The 25801-nt window shown below is 41.1% G+C and overlaps 1 protein-coding gene across 2 annotated transcripts in view; it reads right to left on the reverse strand.

Moving 5' to 3' along the window:
- Positions 1-25801, reverse strand: part of SMYD3 (SET and MYND domain containing 3) — a 612222-nt gene that overhangs the window by 43424 nt on the left and 542997 nt on the right. For both annotated transcript variants that reach the window (XM_075924904.1, XM_075924902.1), the window contains exons 9-10: positions 17521-17608; positions 12854-13028 (exon numbers count right to left, since the gene is read on the reverse strand). In XM_075924904.1, the coding sequence (XP_075781019.1) occupies positions 12854-13028; positions 17521-17608 (263 nt within the window). The remainder of the gene's footprint in view (positions 1-12853; positions 13029-17520; positions 17609-25801) is intronic.

A 25801-nucleotide genomic window follows, 5' to 3' on the forward strand; every position in this document is an offset into this window, starting at 1 on the left:
TTTTTATTCCCCTGATCTCTCAGCTTCACATCTTTCACTGATAGCCAATAGAGCACAGACGGGGAACCTCTTTTGGGACGGGGGCCATTGACCTGCAGCAAAATCAGTCAGGGGCTGCAAATGAGAAGCACAATAACCTCCCCCCCCCAAAAAAAAACCCCCACCTCACTGACATAGTCCACAACCGAGAAGCAGAAAAACACTCCCCTCACCCCCCCCCCACATTCCCCTCACACAGCAGAGCCTAGTGGGACCCGGGCTAGCAGATTTGGTGGGAGAAAAGCCTCCAGGAAGCACTTTCCTGCACCACCTGAGGGGGTGGGGGAACAGCAGCGTGCAGAGCTGCTTCTTCCCCCCACCAGGCAGAGTCCATGGGTCACATCTGGCTTGCCTGACTCTGGCCCATGAGGCTCAGGGCTCCTCCCTCACAGTGGGGAGTTGGCACTGATGTTCCAGCCCCACAGAAGGAGACTTGGGGCGGGGCATGGGGCTGGAGTGCCAGCATGAGCTCCCAATTCTGGGGGGGGGGGGGGCGGAGAGAGGTAAACCTCAGGGGCCAGATGCAGCCCCCAGGCTTTAGGTTCCCCACCCATGCTATAGAGATAATGAGGGAAAAGACTTGATTGTGCTTTTTATTTTGCACTATCCAGAATCTCTTTGCTTGTTCCAACTGCAAAGTATATTCTGATACTGCCTAAGGAGATCTTAATTTTATATTTTGTATAATTGTTTCATATGTGTTACCTAGTATAAACATTTGTAATCTCCATCAAGTTGTAAAAACAGATGTCTTCATAATGAGTAAAATTCAATTTAAAAGTGTTGCTATGCTAATATTAAAGAGCAGATCATGCCTCATGGTCCACATGTAGAACTGGAAATATCTGTCAATGCATTATAACAGGCTGCTGTAGAAACCAAAGGTGATGGGTCCGATGCTCTTGTCACTCACAACTATGGAGTGCTGCCTGTGTAAAACCAGTCTAAGGAAGGAAAATCAAGCCCTGATTCTATAAAACTGTCTTTAGTCACAAAGAACAAATGGATAAAGTATACCAGACACTTCAATCCAACTCATCAGGGAGCTAGTTTCTAACCCAATGAGTGAAATCCTCCTGACCTTGCTGAATTCAACAGAAGTTTTGCCATTATCCACAATAGTGCCTGATATTTTTCAAAGTTTTCACTTAGGTAGTAAATGGAAGATGTTGCTTAAATTGGCAATGTAAAGAATTTCCCACTGAACCCTGCCTATGTATTGCAAAGAGTCTCATAAGACAGGCATACCGTCTATGGCAATATTTTCACACACAGGGATCAGATAAAGATGCTGCTGCAGCTATATCTCCGAATTTCCTGTGTTTTTAAAATCAGGCCCTTATGACCATTTTTATTACATAGATGTTAAAAAAAGCAATTGTGTAGGATAAAAACCAGCAAGGAAAGCAAAATATTTCCACAGACATAGTGTAAACTCCATAAATCAAGTGCAATACAAATTCAAACCATTACCTGTCTTCCTCTGAGAAGCGCAATAGCTGTGAGCAGTCATGTCAATACAAATGCAGAAGCTGACCTTTGAGACATTGTTTCAAAGAGGAATTTGCATGGATCTGAGAATAAGTGGGAATTTGGATATGAGACCTATCACTCTCAGAACTGGGCTTAACCTTCTCTGGCTGCTTGTGCTTGCTCTCCTTTTTCACTCCCAGCTCTTCCCTAGCGGGGAGAGGGGAGCGGGCTTCTCAGGTGACAAAGAGGTGAGCAGTGGAACAATAAAAAAGAATCTTTAACAGAAATGTCAATAATTCATTTGAAGCTATTGCAATAGTAAGCACGTACTGGGTCTGCAGCTGGCATATTGTCTCTATACGACTTAACACGTTATTCTGTTGGCCTGGTTTGGGTAGTAAGAATATTATACATGATACAGAATTCCAGGACAAGAATGGTTTGAGCCACAGTGTTTTGTATTTAATAGCACTGCCATCTAAACTACATTTATGGCGTAAGTGTTGAGCCATTTTTTACATATCCTTGAAGAGGATCAGCCTTTATAGTACCTTTTAAAAATTACAAGCATCACAGGACATTACCCACAAACACACCAAAACAAAAATGAAAAAAATGGCTCAATACAATTACATTATGTAATGTACATAAAATGCATTGAGTTTAGAGTTAAGGAAAATCAATATAGCCCTCTTTCCACAATACATCCAATTCAAACAGATCCAATTATACATGCTACATTTTTTAAAATAAATTATATGCTGATGGAATGAAAGACATACTAAAAACTGACAACCTCTGGGCCTCCAAAATAAAGTCTTTTGACCTTTGCTGTCAGCTTACAAAACTAGCCTTCTCTGAATTTGATTTTTTCTTCCATTAAATTACTGAATTGATTTAATTCAGTTTTTAAAAAAATGAAAATGCACCTTGGCTATAGAGACTGCACCTAGTTTCAGCCCAGTTTGACTTGCAAAATGCCAAAGAGGAGATGTTATTACTTGACTCTGCTAGGATCCTGAAGTGGTCACTGGAGCTCTGCATGGACATAGGGGTCTGCCTGAGTACACCCCATTGGTTATTATGCATCACAAATTTGTAAATGGCGGAACCCAGATGGTCGCCATTCAGGATGAAATGCCTAGGTCTCTCCTTTTCAGATGCACCCCTTTGGAAAAACCACATTGAGCCAACACAGAATTATAGCCACTTTCTATAGAAATCTAAGAAATGGTTTAAAAAATTCTGTAGAGTGGTCAGCATTGAATTGCACTGGTGTATGGAATCATTTCTACAGAATCCCACCACATTGCTATCGAATCCTATTGGTTTAATTTTCAAAGGAGCTTAATGCAGGTAGGTGTCCCTTTGAAACTTTAATGGGATTTGGGCACCAAATTGCTTTGAAAATCACAGCCTGCATGGCCATTCAATTCTTTAGGGCATTTCCATTAAGGTACTTTTCTTCTTTCCCAACTTTTAGTTTCAGGATCAAGGAGGACACCTTTTGAAATACACCCCCTCCCACAGCCCCAGATAAAGTCTTGTATAGTATTAATGTTTTTTTTCCCCAAAACCTCAGCTTCTGTCACTTTACTGAGAATCCAAAAAATCCATGCCCTGTGTTTATACAGGTTAAAACAAAGGCACATCTAACAATGCTGATACAGGCTGTGCACTTCCATGAATCAGTCTATTTTACAGGTTCCATCTGCTCTTAAATGCTTCCCAGCGAACAAACAATGTGTCACTATATTGCATATTTCCATTGCACTATCCCAAACACACTTAAGCTGCTGACAGATTAATGCTTAGTTCACTTGTGGCGTACATTCTTGGGTTCTTACACATGTTCTTATAAGGAAATGGAACTCAATAAGCACTTAATCACAAGCTGGGTTAATGTTATTGTACTGAATAAAATGCTCTGACTTTGTTTCAGATAAAGGGTAAAGTATCTCTCTATAAGCCACTGCTGTCACCAGTGCCGCCAAGGACCCAGCAAATCGAATAGCTTTTATAAACCCTGACTAAACAAAGCCAAGTGAAAATTTGCCAAAGGGTAGCTATTGCAGCCAGAAATGTCAAGGTGAGGACAGTGCAGAAGTCACCGTATGAACGGTCTGCTCTGTATACTGAAATGCAGTTGTTTGGCCTAAACATTGTTCTAGACAACCCAGTTTAACTGGATCTCAACCAAGTGTATACTAATACAATGAATGGGTGAATTATTGAGACACAGAGAAAGCCATTGCCCTGAGCACTCTACTCTGATGGGGATCACTTATCCAGCGAGAAGGCAGCAACAACAGAAGCCTGGTGTACGTGGACATTGTGGGCAGCATGGATACTAGCACTCATGCCCATTGAGACGTGCTCTTCTACTGAAAATGTTTCAACTACATCCTCATCTGGTGTAAAACAGCACTGCTCCATTGATATCAATTTGCACAAGCTGAGAAGCTGCCCTTTTGTATTAATGTGCAGTATTTATTTCACTGAAGCACACTCAGCTCATGAAATATTATTTTAGAAAAAAGTGAGCTTGAGCAAGCAATAAATCATTTCCTATGACGTTTTTCTCTCCTTTCACATCACTTTTAATGTGATGAAAACCTAGGAAAGTTATTAAACCATTTTTTTTTGTCCTTTGGCATATTTTTGCCACCATAATCAACTGTCTTTCATGTGTGAAATGAACTACATTTATATGCCAGTGTACCTCTATATACTCTGCTTCACTTGTCACACACATCTCCTTCTCAAAAGTGAAGCAAATTCTAGCCCCAAAAGAATCTGAACAGACACATCAGAAACGGTGCACTCTGCTTCCAAAACAGGAAGGTAGTGCCCCAGATTATATACTGAGACATGTTCACCTATAGCAAGTCCTGTCCCCATTGAAATCAATGAGAATTTTGCCACTGACTTCAGTGGAGTTGAAATTATTGATTCTAACAGTGAACTGGGCCCAGGGAATTTTCCATATGGGGACATTACAAACTAACTGATGTTAGAAAATGCCCTTTTCCCACTCCGGTAATAAGGACCTTATGCTTCATTTTAATGTTGCCCAGAACTAAGCAATTCAATCCATCCTGAGATATATGGAACAAATTGACATTGACATAAATATTAAGGTCAAATTGTGTTTTGGCCTCTTCTAAGGAATGCAAGGCTCCAAAAGATGCAATGAGCAGTACAATTTCAAAAAGCTACATACAGTGAAAGTCCTAGTCACTGCGAGTGGTAAGGGAGGAGCAGGCCAGGCCCTCTGCACCAGCTATCAGAGACAGCTGGGTGCAACAGGAAGCACACAGTGCTCAAGAAGGGGTAACAACTGCCTCTTCCTCTCCTCTTCCATGTACCAGGAGACATAGCTCCACCATAAAACACTGGACAAATGAACAGTTGTCCTCAATATGGGGGCAGGGACTTGAAGGTACTTCTGAGTCCATAATCTTTTGAAAATCTCCATTTATCTAGAAAACAACATACTTCCAGTTAGCTCATAATCTTGTCTGTGCCTTTTTTTGTGGAGGAAGGAAAAGCTGGTCTCTGTTGACAGAGAAAGCAGCCTTGCACAACTTGCTAGCTAGTGTACACCTCTTGATAAACGTCCAGCATTGGTAGTGCTTACCTGTGCAACACACACGCCAACAAGACAATCCACAGATCAACACACTGTGCAGACAGAGAGCAATAGATAAGAGTAAGGGAAAGTATGCAGGATGGTTCTCACCTCAAGTACGTCACATGCTTTTCATTCTGAAATGCTAAATGAGAAGTAACATTACTCAATGTGGCTTTACATTTTGAAATTCTTTGAAAGAAGTACGGCCTACTAGACAACTACTCTACAATGGTAAGACAAGTTATCTGAGGGTATGTCTACACTACCACCCTAGTTCGAACTAGGGTGGTTAATGTAGTCAACCGGAGTTGCAAATGAAGCCCAGGAAATTCAAATCCCGGGCTTCATTTGCAACTCCGGCTGACTACATTAACCACCCTAGCTCAAATTAGGGTGGTAGTGTAGACATACCCTAAGATAACTATCTCCAACTATTCCTGAGAGCTAGTAACTAACATGTCATACATTCCGTGGTCACAAGTTTCACGACCTTTTATAAGATCTTCAGGGAAACTGCATCATATTTCTTAGGGTACAAAGCTTATGTATTGGGCCACCTTGAGCAGAGCAGTGTACAGTATCTTGCATGGTTTAGAGCAAAATCTCGCAAACACATATTTTGCCATTATCTGATATGGAATTATCTAAAAAAAATTTGTGGTCAGTCTTGCACAATTTCTTGGTAACTATAAAATTAATCTTCTAAATGGTTATTCTTTTTCATGAATGTGTGTATTGAGCCTTTTGTTTCATAGTGATGTAGGATATAATTCCATTTTTCAAAGTCTGCCAAATAGGCTTCTGCGCTAAGAGATTTTTTTTCTTTTCTTCTTTTTCTTTTTTAATTTGGTGGAGAACAACTGAAAGGCAAGAACTGTCTATCATGCTTCTATTTGTTGGCTGTCACTTTCACCAGTTACCTAGAGACTTCTGAAATGCTGACCAGCCTTATTCATACATTAAGTTTTCGGAATGCATCATTCTTGGTAAAGCACTGGAATGAATATGGAAATATATTCATGATGGGATTGTAATGAGCATTCTTTGATCCTACAACTTTATCTTCACTTTTGGCAGCTTGTCGCCCATATCTTTCAAGAGTGCATTGAACAGCTGGAGAAAGCTGATTTTCCTCTTAGGCAAGTGTTGCAGTTGTGAAAGTATTTTGTTTTCCTTCTTCTTTTCTTCTTTTTTTTTTCCGGGGGTCTGTGGAGGGGGAGGAAGAGCAGTGGAAGGATTTTTTTTTCTAGACCAGGAGAGGTTTGTTTTCCTCTCCTTTTCTGATATTTTCATTTTTTCCTCTTCTTAGTTGATCTCTGATTTTTTTTTCATGTTCTTTCTCTGCCCCTCCTCCTCTTTATTGGTCCCGTGTGTGATGGATTCTTCACCTTTCTTCAGTGAGGTCTCTTTTTTTCTGTGCTGTTTCCATTTACACTTTTTCATTGTTCCTTGTCAGCTTCGCATATTTTTCCAGAGGTGATGTGATTTGTCTCTTTGTTATTTTTATTTTGCTGTGGGTTTTTTGGGTCAGGTCAGCTGGTCCTTTAGGCAGCCTATTTTCTACTTTCTTGTGCCTTTTCCTTTACATTTTCATCAGTCTCTCTCTCTGTTGGTATTTTCAGTACATATATCATGTGTTGTCCTCCTTTGACTTTCAGATGAATTCTTGTTTTCCACCTCTGCCTTTGTTATGTTATTTCCTATTTACTGCTTCCTTCAAAGCCAAGGAACTGGGGGGGCTTCAGCTCCTGGGTCTTGCTTGATAACGAAATGGAAAACTGACCCAGGGAATGTTGCAACGTTACTACACACTCAGGAGACACTAGGACATTTTGAAAAATAATCCCCCAAAACGATCTCCCCCTGAATTGCCTATTTAACCACAGAAATAGGCTACTCACGGTAGGTAGGATCTCCTTGCTGAGTCTCAGGTTTGATTTAAAGAGCAGGAGATAGTGCTTTGCTTCTATTTTAGGGTGAACAGATTTTCAGAGTATATGATGAAGAAAAGGAGGCAGGGGGCAGATATGCATGGGAAGGTTTTCACAGACAGGAAAGAGGGAATAAACAGTATCCACTCATTCCCACTTCCATTCCTCTCCCTTTGTACTTTGCTAGAATCCAATATTCATATCAGGTGTAGTAGAGGTGAGAAGCTTACTCTTTGACCAGGTCGGTGTCCCCTTGTATTACATGGTAGTGCAGCTGATCCTCATGTAGGTTCGATATTTCCAGCACTCCCCACTGTAATTGCTAGTTCCACAGGGCTGCAACACTACATAAAAGGGAGAGTCTTTGCAAGGCTCTGTGATCTAGTTAAGAAAAAGTTCCATTCAAAAAACAAGAGTTTTTTAGAGCGAGACTACAAATCAGTATCCACCAATAACAGAATCAGGATTCAGGTACTCACCTGTGTCACCTGAATTTGGGAATAATTGGAAGACTCCAATGTCTAAAGTGCTAGACAGATGTACACAAAGCAAACAATGAGCCATAAACCTGTTGCCTAGGAGTATATGCAATTATCATTTATCAGAATACAGGTATTTAGGCACTGACTATCAACATATTGTATACAAGCCACTAAACAAGCATCAAATTAGTAACTTCTGGTCACCAGTAACCTGCAGGGAGTTTGCTCTGGTGCTTTACATCTAGAAAGATCCACATCATTCTATCAATTCTCAGCCATTCAGTACCTTTCGTTTCTTACCTTTTTTGGCCTCACCTATCTTGCTTTACTGAAAAAAGGGACAAGATTTTCATGCAGGGGCTGCATCTGCCTATGTGCTCCAATCAGCATCAGTATCTACGGGCTGTACATTCACATAGGCAAATACAGCCCCTGCATGAAAACCTTGTCCCTTTTTTACAGAATTATATCTCACTCACTCTTTTGTCTGTTACCCTGATCTGGATAACAACCCTATGAAATCACTGCTGACTCACAGTTCAAGTTCCAGTCATGATGTCATTTACAAATAACCCTGATGGTGGGCCCATTTTTTCACATTTATTTGCTGCAGCCTCAAAGTGTTCTGTTAGATCCTGAAGTAATTTACCATAAATCTTTCTCAACAATTTTGTTTTCTCAATTTGTAGATGGAATGAAAAACATACCCTCTGGGGATGACTTTCCCCCGAAAGACTGCATTATTTTAGGCACTTTTTCATTAATTTATTTCTGTTATAGTTTTCAGTGGCTCTTCCAGTAAGCATTTGGCTCTAAATATCAGATAGATGCATATGCTGCCATTTTGTACAAACCACAAATAAGGGAGGAAAGCAGAACATCATTCTCCCATTTCTTTCTCTCTTACAGTCTTTGTCTGAAGCTGCCTTTTTACCTTCTCAATTATTTGTTCTAATGTAAAATGAACAGAGAGGTATGTTATTTTTACTACAGAGGTTATATGACCCAGACAATGCCACTGAACTTTGTTCACTATCAGTATGTTCCCCTATTTTTCCAGTCAATCACAACTTTCTTTGGAACCTCCCACATTCATGAACTGCCCTTTGGCTACTAGACTGAAACCCTGAAGCACTAGCATCCCCTAGTGGTGTCCTGTATCACAACAGTTTGCTTCATTGCAGTATTCTTGGAGATTGACTTTTAGTAGAAAGTACACGCAACGTGCCTCATAATGCCATGTTATGCCTCTTAGCTACCAATCCTGTAGAGTACATCAAGAATAGAAACACAGTTTTCTTTTAGCTGGCTTTAGCCACTGCACCTATCACATACTTATTATAAAAGACACACACATTTAAGTGCAAGGGCTTATTTGTAAGACTCGTTAAACAAAGAGACAAATCAATCAAATAAAAAGATGACAATACACCTTGGAGCCTTCTTGGAGGCTTTAAAAGAAAAGGTAGCCATTCAGCCTATTTCTAGGACAGTAAGCTCCACAGCTATTCATTTCTACTCAGCTTTTTACATTAAGATGGTTTGTGGAGAAGAAACAGATTTAGTTGAGATCTATACAGACAGGAACTGGCAACTTACTTTACGGCATGAGGATTTTAGATTAGAAGTATTGCCCTACATTTCATGAATACTTCATGAAAATTCAACAATCTGTTCAGAAAATATTCTGAGTCCCGCTATGCTCTGTTCTATGCACAAGTGTCTCTTGTTTATGTGCATAGACTGAGTGCCAGTTACTGCAATATTATCTAGTCCAGCACTGAAGTAACAGCTCTCTCTTTAGACACAACTGAAATGCTCTCTCCTCATTCCTGAATCACTGGCCGTGGGACAAAAGACATTTCCTCTGCTCAAGCCTGAAGCTGTATAATTCTGAGTCAGCAATAACCCCCTAATGCTGTTACACAGGGCGCAATGGTTTGGTGACCAAGACAGCAACAGGTCCATCTGCAGGGAATGGGGCTTGAGTTAAGCACGTAATTATGTCTGACTGTAATGATCAGGGAGGAACATAAGTATGAGCATAAGTGCTTTGCTAAACTGGGGCGTCTGCAACAGAACCCCACCAATCCCATTGCATCTCCAGCTCTCTCCAGATTCAGAGGTGGAAATAGGATGCTACCCTGATTATCTTGCACCTTAAGTCCAATATGCCCATGATACGATCTAACATCTACTCCCCCACCCCCGCTGCATTTTGCTATCGCTAATGCCATGTAGCAGATTTTTATACCAGGTCCTACTGCCTATCTTGGATGCCTACCTCTGATATTTGTCTGGAATTCAATACTGGATGCTTGGGGTAAGAAAAGACAGGACTGAGCCTATGTGCTCTGACCATAGTTTAAGGCTCAAATCCTCAGGCCCTTTCTCAGATCTAATTTAGTACAAATTTGCCTGAATAAATACCCCAGATCAAGCCCTTTATGAGGAGGAGTGAAAACTGAGTTTGTGTGTTAAGTGAGACATGACAAACCTGACTAGCACTTCTTGTTGATACTCTGTTATTTTTGTGGTTAGGGCTCATGAGGATTTTTGTAAGGAAGTTTATTTTTGCAAGCTGCTGAGTGCTGACTGTGACATGGGCTGGTTTTCACTAAAGCAAATATCTGTTAACTTTTGTTAAGGTTCTTGGGCAGACAAATTGTTGCTCTGGAATTTACAAGAAAAGCTGTCTAAAATTGTTTGGTTTAGACTATTCGGTGAAAGTACATGTTATAGGTTTCAACAAATTATGGACAATTATGGTTTAAGACAAACTAATCAGTAGTTTTTCATTTTGACAGCTATCACCTTTCCTCTCTTTTTTCAAAGCTCTAGAAATAATCAGCAGCACTCAGACAATATTTTTTTCTCTAAAATATCACAATTCAGTATATCTGGAAGATATCTATTGAATATATACATTTGATAAATAATTTTTTATGCAATGTAGCCAATTGTCTGTACCAGTTCATATAAACTGGATGATTCTGAAAATTAAGTAACTATTGTAGTGAAAATATACATTAAAAACAGCACACAGCAGTGAATATTAATCCTGCTGGTTAAATAATGGGACATACACAATAAACACATTACTTAAAATTAAAATTGGTTTTGACCAATTCTTTAGAGTCTTTTACTGGTGCTGCAATCATTCCTCATACATGCTGATGGCTTGAGTATTTCAGTGATCCCTGTGGAGAACAGTATGAATATTTTTTCCAGAGCTGAGAAAAGGAAAATAGATAGCTGTAATGGAACTACAGGAGCAGCCAAGCAGTAGATTGATTCAACAGGAGAAATTCAATGTATCCCAGAAGATTTCCTAGGATTTTCTCTCCTGCTGCGCAGGGCACAATTTGTTGTAATGAGAAACTGAGGATTTTTTTGTCAGGTGTTTTAAAGCTTATAGTGATGGCTTGAAAGTAAAAAGAAGTGAAGTTCAACTGAAAACATCACTCTTTAGAACATCCTTTTGGATCTAGATAGACTAAGAGCAACTTCTTTGAGGTACAAAAGAGATCAAATTTCTCATGCAAGTAACATTTATATGAAACACTTTAACTGAATGTACAGGGTGATAAAACAACCCTATAGTACTAATTGGTTTGAACACTGATGCATATCCCAGAAAACAAACAGGAAGATTTATTAAAAGAGCTGATAAAATTGCATTCTCTGTTACTGTGATCTTTATGCTATGAAATGTATGGCGAAACGAATTAGCATGGCTTGCTCCAAAGTCATTGTTAATAGGTTAAAGGAGAAACGACAAGGGAAGATTTTTTAAGTGAACATTCAAATGGGCATTGCATTCATTTGTGATGAAATTCGCTCCGGCTCAAAGAGCTGATGCAAGTCCTATGCCTTATTGAATTTTCCACTTAAACCCTGTTTTGAAAAGTTAAGTGGGACTTGTGTGGTCATGTGGTTTGTGCTGGCCTGTTGAACAGGGATGATTTTCACTCATAAAGAGTTTGGCTTTTTCAAAGCACTCATGCCCTCTCATTATAACAAGTCACAGCCACTACAGATGTATGATTTCTGCCACTCTTGCCACCCATAACTTATGCAACCCTTTTTCTTTTTACAGTATGGTGAAAACACTTCTTACGATATGGTGCTGTGATGCACTTCAAGTCCCTTCTAAGTTATTCAGAGATAATAGGCTAATGGGACAGCTTCCAGAGCAAAATCCCAAACGCTGACAGCAGCCTACTGAAATCAAAGATGGGCCGAGGGTAAGATGTTCATGTTCGCAGCAGAATGCATTGTTTTGCATTTCCATGCCTCGACATTTCACTGAAATTGCAGAGCCTCATTGTGTGCTTCTGGAATGATAAAGCAGGACTAAGAGAAGAACTGGATACTGCAATGAAAAACTTATTTTCCGTTTACACAGCTGTAACGTATTAAGCCTTGTACAGGGCCAGCACAGAAGGTGTAGTGTCTACATAGGCACTCGAGAACACTCAACACATTCAGAATCAAAAGACCTGGCACCAGCAGGGGAGCCACAGGCCAATGCAAGCCACGTTAGCTCCCTCCCCATCTCTCCTCTACCAGACTGCTCAGATCTACATGCTGGCCTCCTGAGCTCAGACCCAGAAGGCTGGATGGGCCTGACAGCTATAGCTGCTGCCAGAACCGCAATGTAGACACATCCTACAGGGCCAACAACTTCAGAATCTTCCCCCAGCATCTAGCACAAGAACAAACACTAACTAGGAGGGAGGTGCACGATCCTTCACCAGCTCAGCCTCCTGATGTCAACGAAATAAATCACTTGGGTCCATTTACCACTATTTCCTTCGTGCTTCGTATGAATTAATTTACATTAATTCCATCCCTACCAATCAACTCTACACATTTTACCGGAACTTCCCACATACTCAGGCCCACTCTCCATTTCAAACACAGAAGCTCTCATGGCGACAGTCTCTATCAACAAGTGATTTTTCTGATGATGGAATGATGGCTATGATGTGCTTATAAAAAGATCAGAAGCTGACAAAGGATCCTGTGGATAATCAAATCTGCTATTGTAGTTTCCATTAATATTTCACATTCTGCTCTGTTGACTACCCAAGCAGAATGGATATTTTATTTCATATGCTAATCCAGAAAGCACACTGGGAAATTGAGGTTGAAGGTGTGCACCAAAGCACTTTCAGGAATAACAGTGATCAGCATGCATCGAATGGTCTCGGTGGGGGAGGAAATCTACCTTTAATAAACAGGTCTCCCTGTAGGACAGCTGAATAAACCACTGTCATCACAGTTCTTACCTGTATGGTTTTAGAGTCCTGTTGCCGTAAAGCAAAGCTTCCTCCCAATGTCTGAGATTAATACAGGCGTCCATGGCACAGTCAAGCATTTTCAGCAGATAGATGTTTGTGTCCGGAAGTCGATCCCCATTCTTATTTAGAAGAGCCTGGCACATAGCCAGAACCTGCTCCCACTCTGTTATTAACTTTAGTTAAGGATTCATCTTCATCAAACAAAAATACAAGTTTCAATGTTTTTAGCACCGAATAAGAGCTACGGGGCATTAAGATAAAAGAGATCCCATTATTCCAGGCTGTTTCAACTCTTAAAAAAAGCTACTTAAAAGCATAAGTGGTACCTCAGGTACCCACGTTTTGTTTACAGTTAACAAAACCATCTTCTAACGAAGGCTGCATTTTAAATGGTAAGGAGTAAAGGAAAGGTGACGAGATGAGAGGATATTATTGTTATTATGATCATATATAACTGAAGCAAAACAAAGCTATAATTATTCTTTAGCTATGTGAAATGTTATTTTCTTAAAATACCTCTTCCGGGTTGGAGTGATTTCTTCATTGTTCTCGTGAAATTAAAACTGAGCCTGCGGATACCTAATTTTCTGTTTATTTGAAATAGTTCTGAAGAGCAAGGTTTTGCTGGTGATATAATTGGTTGTGACAGAGAAGCAGCACTGCAGGTTTCAGGGATAACAGAGAAAAAACACTGTAGTTTTGCTGTCTGATTGTTGCTTACGTTTTAAAGATTTTGGCGAGAAAGATAAAGAGAATAAAAGTGAATTGGGGTTCACAGTCAAATGAATGAAGGATCAATCCATACTGCAAACCACACTGATCATCATCATGTACTGAAGTTACTTAACCTATTCTCCTTTCACTTAGCCTGGTGTAAATCACAAATAAATGCTTGGTAGAATATGGACTTACACTAGCATAAAAGCCATATGAAGGAAAAAGAGGAAATCAGACATGGTTTTCAGTTTTCTGATCGATAAAATGGATACTATGGCCTTGATCCAATAAAACACTTCGGCATAGTTTCAATTTTAGCACATGAACAATCCCACTGATAAATATGCCGAGATATATCCTAGCAAACAAAATAATAATACTTGTGCATTTATATAGCACTTACCATACAAGAATCTCAAAGAACATGACAGTTTATTTAATCTCATATAGCCTTTGATTAATTTAGAAAGCAAATTACATATGTCACTAATGACAGGTTCTTTACTCAGGTAGAGCTTTAATGATAAGTGAGGTTGATGAGTCACGTAGATATGGACCTGAAGATTTAATTACAAACAGAAATTAAACTATTACTGCAGGACCACAAAAAAGATACAAAAAAGATACAAATGTGTAATGTTATCATATTCCTAAGGTGCATCTGCACAGCAAAGCTATTTTGGAATAATGGTCGTTATTCTGAAATAACTATCCGAGCGTCTACACAGCAATAGTGTTACTTTGAAATAATGGGAGGCTTATTCCAATTTCTGTGAACCTCATTCTACGAAGAATAGCGCCTATTCCAAAATAGCTATTTCAGAATAGGGGCAGTGTATACACACCACTTCTGCTATTTCGAAATAGCCCCTCACCAGGGGCATTCTAAGTTATTCCTTCCCAGTGCTTTCTGGGGCTCTAAATCGAGATAGCGCGTCCACATTAGGAAAGCCTGCCTTGGACTAATTTTGAGGCTTCCCTTCAGTGTAGATGTGCTATTTTGAAATAAACTATTTCAGAATAACTCTTCGGGAATAGCTTATTCTGAAATAAATGTGCAGAGTAGACATAGCTCTAGAGACCACTGAAAACAAACACTGATGAAAGTAATCAGTGGAGTACATCATGAGGAGAGATGACAGTCCAGGTTGCATCATCTTGTCAACCCCCATGTGCTCAAGCAAACACCTTTTTTATACACCTTTTCTAGCTTATACAAAGCATTTTCATCAGTTCACTTCCCAATGGTCTTGATACATCAATGCAGTTCGATCCCAGGTTACATATACCAATAATCCCCCAAATCAACTATTTTTAATTTATTTTTGTTCTTCTATTGGTTATTTATCACAATCTATATCTTGCTAAATCTTATGAATGTCAAGCATTCATGCTAACTATCGGGCCTCAAACCTATTGCATTAAGCCTACTTTAAATATTAATATGTATATATGTTATGTCTCCCTACTGTCATAACAGCTTTAATGGCTTCAATTTTATTATTTGAAGTACTTTAGCATTTCTTAGCATATAACATATAGTTTAATCTCATAAAAGAAAGTCCCCTAAAATGAGATGATAGGGATCACAGGTCCACACTCATGCCAATGTCATAAAGTAGCACAGGCCCCAATCCAAGCAAAGCACTCAAGCACACCATGAATACTCCCAGGGTGAGGGAATGAGTTTTACCTGACCATGGGAAAGTTTATGTACTAAAATTTAACAACACATGTATGTGGGCTTTCCTGAAGCAGACTCCATAAAACTCACCTGTAAGGCCTGGTTCCTGTGAGGTTAAATTAATTGTTTAAGTGTTTTGAGTTCCTTAAATAGTAAGCCACTTTACTAGGGAAATAATTTATCATTGTTATTTTATGTGCCAATAATGGTATGATTTATGAACACTGATTTCTCACGCAAGATCCAGGAACTATATTAAATGCTTAATTTTAAAAAGTAACTATAAAACAGGAATATCAAATTGTACTTTGACAAGAATTCTTACACTATGCCTGCTGAGAAAATATTAGCATAATATTAATACAGATGTTAATGCAAGATAGGATTATAGAATCCTTTATTAAAAACACTCCTCTAAAAGTCTATTTACAGTCATTTCAGATATATGCCTTAATCTTCCTCTCTCAGACACACATCGCTGTATCCTTTATGGCTGATTAAGGATAGATGAAAAGGAGAACGCCACATTATTTTCACTTGATAAAAATGTTTGTAGTAAGCATAAAGCATTGGCACTCTAGCGAGATCAACACCTTTGCTGATGCTCGGCATCACTCAAGATGCTGTCATGTCTCAAGATATTGTTTCATACATTCTGTAGCATCTAATATGAAAAGTGTAATATCGCAAACCTCTTGAGGCCAAATTCTGGCTGGCAAGGTGCATAATCACAAGCCAGAAAACCTGCAATCAGCAGTTTGAGTGCAATGGAGAAATTAGCTGTCCCAATTGTAACTTCAGCTAGAGGAGAAGCCATTGTGCAGGGGTCTGGGATAGACGGGGTTTCCTTTTCCCGCCTGTCACAGTAATTGCCCTGTGCTCAGCTTTGACTGTTCCATTTGTGCACTTAATCACAAACGTGGGCTATTTGTTGCTTAAGGCTCTCTGTGTGCAGATTTAGAAAGTGCTAACTTTCCCAACCCTACATTCTAAACACTTGTTTGTTTGAAAAGAAAGTGTAACATTTGCAGAAGATGATGGATAAATGGCCCACTCTGCAGGGAAGGTTTCATGCTCACTATTGGTGAATGGACATGAGTATCTGTCAAGCCCTGTCTTCTGATATTGCAGAAAAAAATGCACGCCAATTTACACTGCTGCTACACTGGGACGTGATATGAGGAAAGATGAAACATTTCAGGTAGCACACCCCTGAGAAAAATCATATACATCAAAAGCCCACATTGCTTTTATAAGACAGTCCTGACACCTTTTGCTATAGCAATTTCAGTTACATTTTTAAATTCCATTATGTCAGCCCAAATTAATATTTTTGATTAATGACTTCAGCAAAATGACCAGAACTGATAGCCTAAATTTTTAGAATAGCCCTCAATTTTGCATATATAATTTTGCTCCCACAACTAAATTGAGGCACATTTAATTGTACCTGCAATTGCAGTTTTAATTACCCATACTTTGGCTATACATTTTGGCATTTAAATAGTTTTAATTATAGTTTACGGGAGCTTTCGAAAAAGGCTTCTATTTTTGAAAGAACCATGTCTAGACTGTGGTTTCACTTTCAAAAAAGTGCTATTTCGAAAGAGCACCATGATGTAATTATGCAAATGAAGCACGGGAAATTCAAATCCCGGCTTCATTTGTAATTTTGAAGTGTCTAATTTACATCCCTCTGTCGAAACAGGGATGTAGTCTAGACACACCCTAAGTGAGGAACTGAAGGGGGAGATGGGCCACGCGCACAAGGTGCGAACGAACGAACGGCATGAGGTGCCTTTTGAACATGCGCGGCCCAACTGACAACTCCTTGAAAAGCTCCGATCTGCAGCTCCGGGGACCACCCGTCACCTACAGTGGAGCCTCTATGGGGACATCATTCAAAGAACAATTGTTTTCAGTGTTACAATTACTCATGGATTATGGCTTTGATTAGGATCAAGGTCATATTATAGTAAGGTGCTGTACAAAGAGCGGAACATAGCCCCTGCCATGACAAAATTATAGGCTAAGCACTCTAAAATGACATAATCATGGGTTCAATTTAAATATTCTTTGGTTTATACTTTAAACAAAGAATCTATTTTTCAAAAAATGAAAAAAGGAAGATTAAAGAAAGAATGTTTTCTTCCCCCAAAGGGGTGCAAAAGCATACAAGGTGGGCATTATGGATTGTTAGTAAATGCAAGGAAGATTCATTTGACATTGACTGTCACTGTCACTAAAAGGATACCTTCTTCTGACTGTGGGTCTTTCACATTAGTTACGGCATCTTTGATGTCTTTCCAGGCTTGCTCTTCACCTGCCAGCATGTCAACATCCTGTTTTGACAGAAACAAAAGCAAGAAACAAAAGGACTTGATAAGAAAAAACAGAGTTGTCTTTGAATATGTAAGAACATGCCACAATCAAGGTTATAAAAGATTACATTGGCACAAAGAGTGTTGGGCATGTGTACTGAAACATTTTCCCCCAAATAATATCTGGAATGAAAAATAGAGTTTGCTGTTGGACTGCGTTTGCTTTCCATGACTTTTCTAATGATTGAGATTACTCCCTGGAATGCTCGTGGAAACCGAACATTGTCAGGAATATTAGAACATCAAGGAAGGTGAATTCATAAGAAGTGAGTATTGAGACCAGAAAGCCGATTCTAAGAATTATGATCATTTGAGCAGGAAACAGAAGCAATAGATCATCTCATGTTTCCAATCAAAACAAAACAAACAGCTCAAATTTCAGCTACTCACAAGGAACTGCTCACTAACAGTCTACAGACGCACAAAAAACCAACAATCCTGTAAGCTGAGCACAGACAATCTGCAAGCAGAAAGAGCCCAATTTTATTCAATACTCAAATTATAAGCATGAGTCTAGTGAATTAGTATGCTGCTCAGAAAAAATTACTTTTTCTAAAATCACAGTTATTCCCGTCCTGCTGGTAACCATATCAATCGTCACGTTTTCATGTCTCTATTTCATAATGCAGTGTGTATGAGGGGACAATGCGTAATGGTGACAGCAAGGGACTGGAAATGAGGAGAAATGGATTTTATTCTCAACTCTGCCAGTGACTTACTATGTAATTTGGGGGCAAGTCACTTAGAGGCAGATTTTTCAAAGGTGTTTAGGTGCCCAAAAGTGTAGGTAGGCAATCAGTGGCATTTTCACAAGTGCTTTTAACTAAATCATGCTTCAGTTTCACCAGCTGTATAATGGGGAGAATAATACTTGCCTGAGCAAAAAGCTTTGGAAGCCTTAGATGAAAGCTGTTATATAAGTATAAATGATGTTTATTTTAAAATACTCTCAAAACCAGCCCTTTAGGAAACAGAATTATATGAAGGAAATTGGGTATCAGGAGCTAGTCAAGCACTTTTGAGCCAATACACACTCCACGGGTACCACAAGATCACAGCTGTTGAGAAGTTTATAATCCATGCCTCTCTTGTGCTACATAAATAGAGAGAAATAGGAGAATAAAAGGAATTATTGTGAATTCCAAATAACAGAAAATATTTGCAGGGAACCTCTGCTCACTTTCAGGTTTAATTTTGTAGTTTTATCTTTCAAACTATGCAACAAAACAGCTGGACTCCTATCTTATCCAAGAGATAGTTAAATCAAAATTGGTCTCGGGTGTCTCATAATTCTGTAAATATTCTGTATTAGAAAATTACAAATAGGGCAACATTACCCTATTGAAATTTGCAAATGCAAAAACCAGTTCTCTGCCTGAAAAAAAGCTCACCTGGAAATAATTTTGTACACATCTAAATCTGCCATCAGAAAGGGAAAAGGTCAAAACCAGGACATGAGAGCTCATGTTGCTGTAGTCTTGCTAGCATAGCTAATAGTACAGACCTAACCTTGTTATGTTTTGTACCAAACTTACACCAAATGGCTCAAATTCAGCCTTGATATAACTCTACTGATTTTTATGGCATTGCATTGCTTACAAGGCTGATCTTGGTCTGCTCTCTGACAAACTGTTCTGACTATTGGGCCTGCTGATGCTCACAAAACACCTCTGTACATCTGGAGTTGCTCTACTGATTTTCACTGCTGTGAATAAAAACAAAATTTGGTCCATAAAATGTAAATAATATGCTACTGCACAATTAAGAGGGGGGAGGTTTCTTGAGCAAAAAGGAGGAAATTTCTGTTAAGGTTCTCACAGCCACTGTGAGACTGCCACTTGTGCAAACACAGTAGCCAATATTGCTATAGATATGCACTATGTTAAGATCCAAGCAAGCGCTCAAGGACATTGGAATAACAAGCACTGACTAGATTTAGAGGTGAGAATAAAATAGTGTGCAGTGCTTTATAGGTCAGTCCCTGGGTACAAGACAGTGTTAGGGGAGTTCATTTACATGTTCGGAGACTGATAGATGGTATAAGTTAAAGGATATGTCAAGGTAGCATTTTAGTCTGCACCTTGTTAGACTCTCCTTGGAGTCGCTTTTCTTGCTGCATGCCTGCTTTCCTGCACCTCAGCGTGAAAACTGCAAGTACATGGTATCAGGTTTCCCTAGCCATGTATATGTGCATTGGGCACAGGGATACAAAGAGTCCCCACACCCTGCAAGTCCCTGCAAAACAATTACAGGCACCGAGTTTGGTGGAGCACAAAAACTGCACCTTGTGCTCTCATCATCCTAGAGGGGACCCGAGGCCTGGCCTTAACCTCCCTACAAAGGAGCCTGTGGTATGGAGGGAACGCTACCCCTGATATAGACTTTAAGATTTAAGTCACTGACTTCAGTGGGAGATCTGTCTTTGTTTTTAGGATGTGGCTGTTGGGGAATTTGCTTGGGTAAAGATTTGTCCCTTTAAGCACCCTTGATTCCTGGAAGAGGGTTCTTGCTATATTTTTGTTGCTAATTCTAAATTTAAGACAGGACAGAATATTTCTGTCCTTTTCTGTAGGATTCTGTCCAGGACTTTCAATATAGGCAATCAAGCGGAAGCAGCAAAATGTCTACAAGTGGTCACTGTGAAAATACTACTGGCTTATAGGCTAACCAGCTTTTCCCAGTAAGCTGTTTCTGTCACTGACTTGGACTCTGCTCTGAAAATGTTGGCCATGTGATATGACTGAGACAGCTTCAAATACAAAGCTGCCTTAGAGTAGGAATTATGGAAATAATTGAAATGATTAATAGTTATGCCAAACTATTTAATTTCATGTAAGAGCATGGCATGAACAAGATTTAAATTTTCATGAAATGACCCATTGAAAGTGACTCTTTTCAGAGCAAGTTCCTGGCCAAACCTCCAGGTGTGCAGTTGCCAGCAGTAAAAAGAAACATGTCTTTTCATCTGGTGAAATGGAGAACTCACCCTGTAGCAAAGTGAACAGCCTTTGAACAACAATGAAAGTTTAGTGACACCAGTCTAATTATTTCCCCCCACCGGCAATATTGGTGTTCAACACAAAGTTTTAGTCTTCAAAAGAACAAACTGATTTGCTTATGTGGCTCCAGTTTTGTTCTGAAAAAATAATTAGCAGCATCTCAGGGATACACAATGAACTTCCAGCAGATGAGGCCGGTGGATTTACAGATTCGTGTTTCACATGGGGAGGTGTGCTGATGAGGGAAGTGCAAATGGATACGTGGGGTGGAATGATTCTAAGAGAAGGAGCAAACTGAGCAATGGCCCTTACAGCTGCACTAAGCGCTGCTCCCTCATCTGCTTGTTGCCCGACGCCAGGAGGAGAATAGGAGAACACAGACCTGGCAATACCCGCAATATGACTGACTATACTCCCTTGGAGTCAGGGAGTGCTGCAAGGCATGCTAGTTGACGCCTGGAGCGAGTATGTAGGGGAACCCTGAATGGCTATCTTGAGAATTAAGATCACTGCACCTTTGCTTCCCCATGCACAGGAGAGACCCCCAAATTTAGCCATTACTTTATCTCCTGGGGAGTGACTGTAAGATCTTACAGTAAAACCTCTGTTATAGCAAAGGCCCAAGAAAACTCTGCATTTTTCCCCTCCCCTTCTCCAGCCTCGTGGCCAAGTTGGGCTGCAGTGTGGCTTTCTAACTGCGGGGAACCTTAGGATTCATGGTCTCTATCCAGCAGATCTCAGGTGCTCTGCATGGACTGCCTGCTCTTCCAATGGGCATTCTAGTTCAAACTTTGTTCTTTCCCAGAGCCTGACTTGTTTTTTGTAGTAAAACAAGCCACAATCGTCATTCCTCCTAAATGGTTTTGAGCACTGATAAACCCTGATACCCCAAAAGACACCCTCCCCCCCCAACGCTGTCTGGATTTTACCCTTTGGCAGTTCACACGGGGAGCAATGCACAAAGGAATGTGTAATACTATTATAAGCAGAATTTTCTTTTGATAAAAGCTCTCTGTTTTTTTCCCCCTTTCCTAGCTGAGGCAGATGTGCAGTCTCATAAAGGATTCGAGAACTCGGGACTAGCAAATCCCTTATGCATTTGCCTGAATATTATGAGTGCTACAGACTGTAAGTCAGGACACGATAGTTTGTTGCTCTTCCTAGAGAATATCCTGCTTGTAAATCCAGTTATCTTCCCGAGCAACTGTGAAGCTTGAGGTCTTAAGTGTACAGATATTCATCATCAATTTAAATGTGAGGCACTTGTAAGTGGGCGTGCCCAACTGCATTCACTGGAAACGCTCATGAAAATAGCCTGATGCACAACAGGCATTACTGAAAGTCAACATTCGTCACAAGCTATCATAGTCTCCCCAATGCAGAGGTTTTTAGCCACATTTGTTGAAATGGAGCTGGGACCACCAATTAACAAGAACAAGAGGACAAAATGGAAGAAATAAGGGGAAAGGTTTGATGACAATTTCTTTGTATTGTGGTCAAACCTTAGAAGTCAGCCACACTGTGCTATACACTATGCAAACATATAACAAAAAGATTGTATTAGGTATTGATACACTTGCCATATGTTTGAGGGACACTTCATTTTTTCCACACGTAATCTGAGTCAACATGTGTCATATCTGCTACTTCTTGGGGCCTTAATTCCTGAAAGTGGTTCCCACAAGTAGAGAAAGATAATGTCTTGGGGGACAGGCAGAGGTGAAAATAAGAGGATGCACCCTGATGTGCAGCTCCAGCAAGAGCTGATTGAGCTGTGGCAAAAGCCAGCAGGGAGCTATTTAAAGAGCTGGCAGGGACTCAGGCTGCAATAGGAAAGTACCTGCAAGAAATCTTAAGTTACTTTCAGTGCTGGGGACAGGATACATATTTTGTCTTCTCAGCTCTGATTTTCTCTTCCTCCCCATTGTCTTTGACCTCCTTCTCTGGTTCTCTCTCATGTTACTCCCCATCTCCTCCTTTCCAACTTTTGTCAAAGCACTCTCTGGCTCGTTCACTAGTATCCGGGATGTATAATGCTGTGAGCACACCCACCCCACTATAGCAATTACAGCTTTTGATTAGAATCACATTCAAAATTTTAACTGTTAAAACACAGCCTACATGGATAGTTTGCCCTGCTATGAGAAGCACCCGTCACCTCTCCCTGGACCAAAGCACCCCGATATCAGTCAGTCAGGAACACCAAACCCTCTTGTCACAAACACAGACACCAGTCTCTCACCACCATTTTGCCCACTCAACATACCTGCAAAATCTTTTCCTCACAGGAATGAAGTTGCTGAGGGTTTTTCCTTCCCCCTACCCACACTACAGAAATGGGATTTCGATTTTCTGTTCCACAACAGGTACCAGAGTCAAGTTCTCGCCTCTCTTCCCCCCGCTAGATCATTGTGGTAAAGTGTAATGTTTGCTAGTGGAGACAGCCACCACGATATACTTCCCTCCCACCTTCCTCACCTGTCCACAGAAGAGGGAAGTGAGTTCAGAATTATCCATCTCATAATGAATTATTGTATTCCCTTTTCCTTTGTCCCCTGCCAATAGATCATGGATGGAGGCAGGGGCTTCTTTGACTTCTGCGGGGGTGCCACTGAGATTCATCCTACTTCTACTCCTCTCATTTCTGAGCCACAAGTTTGGATGGGTGGGGACTGCTGTTTCCACACCCCACTACACGGTTTGCTTCTTTTGTGCAGATACCCAGCTTGGTACGCACAACAGCTAGCACAGGTGCTCGTGAGTTCCTCATGGAATACTGTGCCAGACTGCCCCAAGTGGAGCAGAAAACAAGGGTGAACACTGGTCTTTGAAATGAACCTGGCAGGTATTTTCTATTCAAAATACAAGCAGGAATTATGGAGTCTCAAAGGCAATTGTTGGCTTTTTAATGGCATGAACCTATAGGCTGTAGGTCAAACAGAAATTATGGGCTTACTGCAAGAATTACGGGGTTTCATTCTTTGGTCTGTGTCATGCAGAAGGTCAGACTCAATGATGCTACTGGTCCCTTCTGGGCTTATATTCTAGGAATTTATCATACTAATGACTGTAAGGCAGTTTTGATTAAATGCGGCCTGTGTAGAATACCCGCCTTAGTATATGATGATGTATTTTTCTCAGGTAACCATTTTCAAAAGCCTCTTTAAAAGGAAAGGGTTTTTTCAGAGTACCACATCCTAATTCTTTAAAATCAGAATACCCTAATATCTGAATATTATACACCGTGTGCCAAGTATTGTGGTGGTGTGCTCAGTTCTTATCAGCTTCAACAGCATCTGACCATCTAAGTGTCAACTCACAGGGGCAGGGCCCAACAGGGTTTTGAATTCGCTTCAAGACAGAGTCGATTAGGGATAGTTGCTTTTATTAATCTTACTACGTCACTACTATTACAGGCTTAATACTGCCAGACGGTTACACGGCTACTGCAAAGTAATACATCAATAAGCATAGGCAGAGCACTTGGAAATTATTACGCCCCTTCAGTCTGCAGGGAGTCCCGTTCCTGTTACCTCGCACCCAGCCGCAATGGATGTGGCTCCAGCTAGGGGGATCCAAGGCACCCTTTGAGGTCTAGGTCTCTGGTGAGACTCACAGAGGGGTGAGACTCCCAGTGATTTTACACTTTAGTTGTTTACTGAGTGAGCACGAGTTGACCCGATGCCACTCTCACCGTTCCCACGGGGCTGAGAACCGAGGTCATGTTATTTATCCCCCTAGCTGGAGCCACGTCCATTGCGACTGGGTACGAGGTGACGGGAACGGGACTCCATGCAGACTGAAGGGGCGTAAGCATTTCCAAGTGCCTGTTACTCTTTTATGCATTGCTCTGCCTATTGGCGTATTACTTTGCAGTAGCTGTGTAACCATCTGGCACAGGGAGTTGCAGCTGATGAAGGCCGTCTGATAAAGAACACCTGGATTTTTCGCCAGCAGGATTCATGGCTGGCCAAGAGGAATATAAATTTAACCCCTGCAGGCCTACATGTGGGTTTTTATGTGACACTAAGATAAGGATCTTTGACTTCTTGAAGCCTGCTGGGTCCAAATTAAAAGACTTTCTGAAAATGTACCTTGGGAGATCAGATCCATTTCAATGAGGACAGTATGCTCTTCTAAAACAGGACTGTTGCATATTGCTGTCTTCAAATATAAAAATCTTTACATTTTTCTAGGCACAAGACACCTAGGGAGGCCTTGGAAAATGAAATTGTTTTTCTGATTAATTCACCAGTAGCTCATTGTTCTGTACTTTTCTGCAAACAGGCTATATATGAAGGGAAGATATTGTATAGTCTGATGCAGAGTTTTTATCAAGTTGGCGGGAGAATGCAATATGGAAGTTGCTACAGGTTGCACCTCCCAAAACTGGCAATCTCTGGTCTGGCAACATCTATGATCCAGCACTACCATGGATATTCCTGGATCACAGAGTCCAGTACCCTAGTGGCAGGAGGGCAATCCAAAAGCAGGGCTGGGCTGAAGTAGCAGGACAGGGCAAGGGTGGGGGCAGGAGTGGCCCGAGGCCGGTTGCGGCAGCTGGCGCCCCAAGTGGAACGTGCGATTGGCACCCCCACCTACAGGGCCGTCAATGGACTGACATCATTGGTGGGCACCCCCGTGACGCCATCATCGGGTGCCCTGGGTGGCGGTGCCCTCGGCAGCAGCCAAGTCTGCCTATAGCCACGGGCCGCCCTAAGTAGCCTGCAGCAGTGGGAGTGGAGCTGAAAGCAGCCCCTGGCAGCCTGTGGCACTGAGACTAGATCTGGGGAAGCAGCCACAGTGCAGAACTGGGCAGTTAACAACCCATGGTAATGTGGGCCTGGAGCCACAGCCCTAGAGGGAGCAGGGCCAGAGATTACAGGCTGCCACAGGGCAGGAGTTCAAGCCCTCAGCAGCCCGCAGCAGCAGGACTGGGGTTGGGGCTGGCGGCAGCATGGGGCCGGGGCCATAGCTCTGGGTAGCTTGCTGGAGTGTGGGGCTAGAGCCCACAGGCTGCCACAGAACCAGAGACTGAGCCCTTAACAGCCCCTGGGAGCCTGTGGCAGTGGGACCAGGATGACAGCCAGCCCCCACCAGCCTACGGCAGTGGGAACAGGGCCGGAGCCAGCAGCAGCCCCTGGCAGCACGTGGC

The sequence above is a fragment of the Pelodiscus sinensis genome, chromosome 3 (genome assembly GCF_049634645.1).
Source record: "Pelodiscus sinensis isolate JC-2024 chromosome 3, ASM4963464v1, whole genome shotgun sequence".
Classification (NCBI taxonomy): Eukaryota; Metazoa; Chordata; order Testudines; family Trionychidae; genus Pelodiscus; species Pelodiscus sinensis.